This window comes from Siniperca chuatsi, linkage group LG4 (genome assembly GCF_020085105.1).
Source record: "Siniperca chuatsi isolate FFG_IHB_CAS linkage group LG4, ASM2008510v1, whole genome shotgun sequence".
NCBI classification, from domain to species: Eukaryota; Metazoa; Chordata; class Actinopteri; order Centrarchiformes; family Sinipercidae; genus Siniperca; species Siniperca chuatsi.
This window is the reverse complement of record NC_058045.1, coordinates 9,287,711-9,294,424: the sequence shown is the minus strand read 5'-3', so window position 1 is coordinate 9,294,424 and position 6,714 is coordinate 9,287,711. Positions and strand designations below refer to the sequence as shown.

General features: G+C 40.2%; 1 protein-coding gene across 1 annotated transcript in view; it reads right to left on the bottom strand.

Annotated features, from left to right (window-relative positions):
* Positions 1-1,483: 1,483 nt before the first annotated feature.
* The window catches only part of LOC122875119 (tetraspanin-18-like), a 31,762-nt gene continuing 26,531 nt past the window's right edge, over positions 1,484-6,714 (bottom strand). Inside the window, exons 4-9 of the mRNA XM_044193924.1 lie at positions 5,722-5,916; positions 5,349-5,423; positions 4,590-4,688; positions 4,156-4,332; positions 3,353-3,436; positions 1,484-2,334 (exon numbers count right to left, since the gene is read on the bottom strand). Of these exons, the coding sequence (XP_044049859.1) occupies positions 2,287-2,334; positions 3,353-3,436; positions 4,156-4,332; positions 4,590-4,688; positions 5,349-5,423; positions 5,722-5,916 (678 nt within the window). The 3' untranslated portion in view covers positions 1,484-2,286. The remainder of the gene's footprint in view (positions 2,335-3,352; positions 3,437-4,155; positions 4,333-4,589; positions 4,689-5,348; positions 5,424-5,721; positions 5,917-6,714) is intronic.

The window sequence follows — 6,714 nt, the reverse complement described above, 5'->3', positions numbered from 1 at the left end:
TTTTTCTGCCCCCTAGTGGCCAAAGATCCATCAGCTTTAAAGAAAATGTGGATTTGCTGGCAGCTGACAATCTCTCACCTGCTGACAAGTGAACAAATAAATACATAAAAGAGCTGTTACAGACCACAGGGACCGATGTTTACTTTTCCTCCCCTGTGTTTTCCTCACTTGTCAAAATGTCTTTGTAACTGTTAAATTCTTTTACATGGCACAAATTTCCCTGCTGAAGTGAACAAAGCTGGAGCTGGAGCTTTGTCAAATGTGTTTTTTTTGTTTGTTTGTTTGTTTTGTTTAGAGAGTCTTAATTTACACAGTTTAAGATATTCAAAACTAGACAGGATTGGACAACCAACAATCTGAGATGTCTATCTGAAGTCTTACTTATTTGATGGATCTAATAATAGCCATAGTGAAAGTGAAACTTTAATGAAATCACTCCTTGCTAAGAAAATGTGGGGCATATTTTATACTTTGTTGTTGTCCCACACTAACAGGTGCAATAAAATGATCAGGAGATAAAATGATCACACAGAGAAGCAAAATATGTGAACACCTGTGTGGGTATATAGGAGATTTCACGTTTCCAGCTGATTTTTGTGCATTTTCATATTTTTTCCCTTTATTTCTTGCCTCCGGATGCTACACTAATATTCACACATAATGCACAAATGGTGCTATTAATTTGCATTCTTAGTGCTGTTTTAATGCTGCAACTCTTTTGTCATGTTTAATGCACTTACTTGCTTCACTTTAAATTTTTCGTTGCTACATTTGCTGCAGCTGCTGCCATGGCTCAGTTACCTTACTTCATTTATTCTTACTGTATGTTGTTCACATTTGTCATGGATTTTCTTGCAGGAAAAATGTATCAATAAATAACAGAATTGAATCAATACGCTAATGCATTTGAGGTCAAATTGAGTTCATTATCACAATAACACCAACAGCCATTTGTGGACCCTAACAACAATTTATTATGCTTTGGCTCATCAATAAATGAAACATCCATCTTTCAATACTTCAAATGTCAAAAAGGTGTAGCAGAGATTAATGGTTTGTTATTAACAGAGACCAATAACCAATGGCTTACGGCTGCAGCTGAAAATGTATAACTGTGTATTCTGACAAATATCTTGGTTTTGCAGTTTAACTAGAAAATTGATTTTATGATGGGGCCTGATGAAAAAAAAAACATCCTAAAGCTGTTTCTCACAACATTAGTAAGGCTTTTGTCTCTCCTATCAAACTGTTACTGTTAATAATTAATAAAAAAATACATTTGTTAGTTGATCAGGTTGGATAAACATTCATTGTTGCATAAACCGTCATGTCCTGTATATGTTTCCATCATGCTAGGATGCATTACCAATACTTATGAGGATTATTTGCAGAACACTACACATGGGGTTAATTCTATTTATAAAAATGATGTGAAATTGTTTCAGAACCAGTTAAAGGAAAAACAAAACAAAACGCAAGGACAGTCATTTAGAATGCCATTTATGTCATTGATTTTTCAAGAACCTAATACAAATGCATATACATACATTTCACCACCTAAAACCACATATGACCACTACTGCAATAAACATCACCATACAAATAGAAAAAGAATCAGAGGTTGGCGTTCAAGCTTGGGAGGGGTCATTAAGAGCCACAAACTCACATGCTCATAAACTAGTTCATACACATTCAAAAAGGGCATCCAGTATGTACACACACACACACACACACGCACGCACAGAGTCACAGAGCTTATATAATACAGCATTAAAGAAGAGTGGCTGTAAAAAAAGGCATATGGAGGGAGGGAGGGAGTGTGTTACAGTATACAGTATGAAAGGGAAATGGGTAACAGCCAAAGTGTACATCAAACATTTTTTTTACAGTTAAGCCAACTTTACTTAATATAAATATTCTTCATCCAAAAGTCAGTGCAGTGCCTTCTGCTCAGGCTTCACCCGGTCCTCATGCCTGGTCCACTTTACACCCAGTCTGTGCTAGACCTGGTCAAAAAATGACTGTTTCCACTTTACACACAAATCTTTTTACATCAGTTTTGTCTCTGATCTCCCACTTTCTCTATGGTTTATGTGTGTGTGTATGTGGGTTTTTTTTGCCACCCAGTACCTCAAAAGTCCAGCTGTGAAGTACAAGAGTTTGTTTTTCTACCAATTAGCCAATAGAAAAAGAGATCAACAAATTTACAAGTGTCCATTTTGCTCTTTTCTCCTGAATTCCTTTTTTTTTTTTTTTTAAAAAAAGAAGGTCACAGATGGAGCAGCTCTACTGGATTCCCCTGAAGAGACACATTGCAAAGACCATGGCAAAGAGCTGAGGGAAGGAAGAAAAAAAGAAATTATTAGCACACAGAAAAAAATATGACAAACTTGTGAAACTAGAACAGCAATGTACTATTCTATTAACAGCTTTTTATAATTGGTTACACACACTTCTCAATACTGAGTTCTCTTTTTCAAAACTCTGTACACAACAGCAGTTAATGTGGGTTAAACTTTGCTTTGACACAAAATACATTCGTTGACCACTTTTTTCAAATTCCGTGAATTGTTTTCTCACTCAAACTCAACCACCACCAAAACTCTGTGTATTTACAGTACATTTAGCACATGTTTACATGCTTTTTTAAAGAAACAAATTACTGTAGATTAGACTGCAATTTGCTTCATTCTGATACATTTACATCAACAAAAAATATAAAGCATAAACCACTAATTGGGCCATACGATACTGAATGCCTCATTATATTCCTAGATGACCTCTATGAAAGACTTGTGCCAGGTGAGGAAAGGGGGCAAGAGAAGACATAAAGACACAAGTAGGACATAAGGTTTCATTTTATTATAATGATATATATATATATCTTGTTTTATGTACATTTATAAAATCAAAGAAATCAATAAATAAAAGCTACTTCAAAGACAATAGTGATACATATTGTAATGCTATCGTTGTTACTGTATTTTGTTTTAGGTCTTTGTATTATGAGTGAAAAGGTTTTCTTGTTGGGAGACAAATATTGTCAGTGTTAGTGTACAATGGTTGATCCTGAGATGTGTGTGTGTAAGTTCTGAAAAAGTGAACCCAGTACAGAGACATGCATGTAACCAACTGTTAAAAAAAACTGTAACAATTCCTGTAGCATCACATCTCACCACTAGATGGAGATCTTGCCATACAAAGAGCTTTCAAATAACACTACACCTATTCAGGCAGATATCCTCAGCTTAATGCAGAATTCCCCATTTCTGAAATGAATATTCACATCACTGGAGAGGCAAAGGAAATGCTGCATATGTGATGATTTCACTAAAATGAAAACCCTTCATACCTCAATGGTCAGCACCACAATGGCCAGCGCTCCAGCCACATAGATGTACAGTTCAAAGTAGTCGACTACTGCGGAGTAACAGCCCTGTGGACACACAAAGACGTGACGCTCAGCAGAGAATCAATAGGCTATAAAGATGCAAAATTGCCGAGACAATTAAAGTAACATCACAGCTTTAATCGAGTGAGGCTTTGAACAAAAGCCTGGTTGAATGAGCGGGAAGCAGGGCCTCCAGCCTCACTGCCTTTTAATGAGGGCTCTTTGTGTGAATGAACAGAGAGAGACACACATTAAGGACACCTCACATTGTTCTAGTGGCTTGAAAAACAACAGGTGGAGAGTGCAGTGAAAACCTCTTCCTATCAGCTTTCACTGTAATTACATTTCACTCCAAGACTGTCTTCACACACATGGAAGCAGGGACGTAGGTGTACATGTGTGTAACTGTGAGGCACACCTAATTTTCACATATTCATATACTTATTATCCTCTATTTTTGCATTGCACATGTATGCTCCACAAAAATTCCAATTTACCACTGTATGCACACATACACAAACACATACAGTACACACTCACACACGCCCAGATGCATACATACACTTGTGTCTCCACACTGTAACACATAGTAAGATGGCCTCCCATGACACCTAAAACATGGAAAAGCACTAATCAGCCATGGAGGAGTCAGCGAGCCCTTGGATGTCACCCCTCAACTGTCTTCTGCTCTAATTAAGCCTGGAGGGGTTTGGAAGGAGGGAGAAAGAGAGAGAGTGGATGTCGTGGTAGATGCCAGAAGTTACCTTGTTATTGCGGAACATCATATTGCCTGATAAGCACTGCTCCTGGCTGATATAGGCCAACTCCCCGGTCTGACTGGCACGTTGGCAGCAGGCTTCTGGCACCATATGATTTTGGTTGATCAGCCTGAACAGGCTGTCCTTAAAATCCTCTGGGCTGTTCACCCCACAGCAGTCAAACTGATGGGAGGAGAGAAGAGAATAGGAGAAGAAGCCCTTATTGCTGAGTGTCTATTTGTGCACTGGCCTGTGGTCCACTGTGTGCATGCACCAATTCAGCATGAATATTGACCTAAATGTCTAGGATTTTATCTATAAAATATAGCCCCATGACGCCAGGCTGCAAACCGTCCTGTTTCCACAGACTGTCAGTGGAAGCAATGAGCTGGCAAAAGCTACAGTGTATAAACTCTTTGCCATGTGTGCTGTGGCCTTACTGTCGTCATGATGGCATTCCATGTGGAGGTGAAGACGTCAGTGTTGTTGTAGCCCTGATAATGGCTCTTCAGCTCCTTGGTGAAGTACTCTCTGGTCAGCTACAAAAAGAGCCAGCCGGCGAGAGCACAGGTTAGTGTCACCACAGAGATAATATCTGTTTCTTTCACATCAGAGAAGATCACTGGAGAAGATCAAAGTCTGTTTACAGGTCTAACGCCTTTTGTGGCTCCAGATGGAGCTGCGCAAAGTCTGATAAATTGCCTCAAGTGATGTAACATGAAAAAAATTTAAATGACAAAAATCTGGGGGTGTGGAGTTAGAAAGAAGTGAGCCTACCAGACCTCGGTAGCCAGCTTCTCATCTCTACTTGAGGCTGGCGACTTGAGGCTAAAAGGCTACATTAGCTGCTACTAGCATAGCACACACAAATCTCTGACTGAACTGTCAGCGGTCGAGTTGCATTGTGGGTAATGCAGCCACCTGTTCATTGTGAGTCCAACAACATTAGGAGTGCAATGTTAAATCGGTGGAGTTCTCTTTTAATGTTGTTTAAGCACAAACAATCATACAAGAAGGCTGCCTAAATAATGAAGGGTATAATATTAAATCAGAAACTGTCTGGTGAAAGAATAAGTGAAGAAGAGTACAAATCTAGGCAGGCAAGCTTTTGATACTCAGTGCTATGAACACATTTTGGTATTGAAATTTGACATCCAGCCCTACCGGACACTGGCGTAGTGAATACTGCAGCAACTTACATGCTCCCGAAATATGAAGGCCAGGATGGCAGCAGCCAGCTCTGCTAAGAAGATGAGGAGGATGAGCATAAAGAACTGCAATAAGACAGAAGAAAAAAAGAGTGAGACAGAGAGACAGAGTAGGACAAGCTGGATGAGTGTCAGAAAAAGTGCACGTCAGTCACTAAAAATCACATTCTGGCTGTGCCCGCTTCACTCAGCATTAACTATGCATGAGGCTTGAGGCACAAAGGCAAATATAAGGGCATTTTGCTCTTTTGGCTTTCTTTTTCAAGCATGACACTCCAAAAACTGACAGACAGAATAATCAACACACATGCACACAAACAAGATCAGTAACAGAACTACATTTTAAATTTGTCAGCCGACTCACAAAGAGGAGCAGACACTTGTTTTCGCGGATGGCTCCACAGCAGCCCAGGAAGCCCAGAAGGAAGAGCATGCCTCCCATGCCCAGGATGATGTAGACACCAGTGAATAGCAGGGGGTTGGCTGCCACAATTTCCCTGAACCCTGTGGGGTCCACCAGCACCCACACTCCCACTCCCAGGAGGAAAGAGCCCCCCAGCTGATGGAGAAAAAGGAAAGAAGACACTAGTTAGACAAAACAGAAATTAGATGCATTTTAAAAATTAATGGGAACTCAGAGGATAGCTCTGTATCCCCAGTGGCAAATGAAACATTCAGCAAGATGTCATATAATGGAAAATAAATTTGTGCTTTTTTCCAGGAAAACATGCTGGTAATGCAAATCTCTGAAAGGCTGGAGTGAGAGTTGAGGGCAGATAAAAGGCTGGATATCTACAGAGCCATAATGCCTTTGTGGGGGGTGGGTGGAGACATCTACTTGCTGCTTCAGTGAACCCTGCTAAAGAAATGCACAGCACTGCAGCCTCCATCCTCTCCCATCCTCCCTTTCACTAAAACCCTATCTGAAGCCACCGTGGGGTGACTCATGTGATTAAGAAAAGAAGGTATTGAGGTAGAGAGGGAAGAGATCAGAGCCTTATACACTTCTACCACATTCCCTTTCCTCCTGTCACAGGGAGAAAAACCTGGGCTTCTGCAAATGAACGCCATTTCATCTTGGAGGTAGAGGCTGTGGTATGAGGAGAGGAGGTAGCCATTTTGAAAGCTCATTGGGCTTGAAAAGTGCGGTTACATGAGTGTGAAGTTGCCATAGAAAGAAACAAAGGGAGGGCAGTGAAAAACAGTGGTTGTTATTGAGTGATACTAACAGCCAAGTTCATTCTTTGCTCGGCTGGTTGCATTATTACCCCAGCCTTGAACAACCACATCTGAGTAGAGTCTCTAAACGGTTTGGTTGCGCTTAATAAAGCAGGAAAGGAGACAAACCTTCTTACTC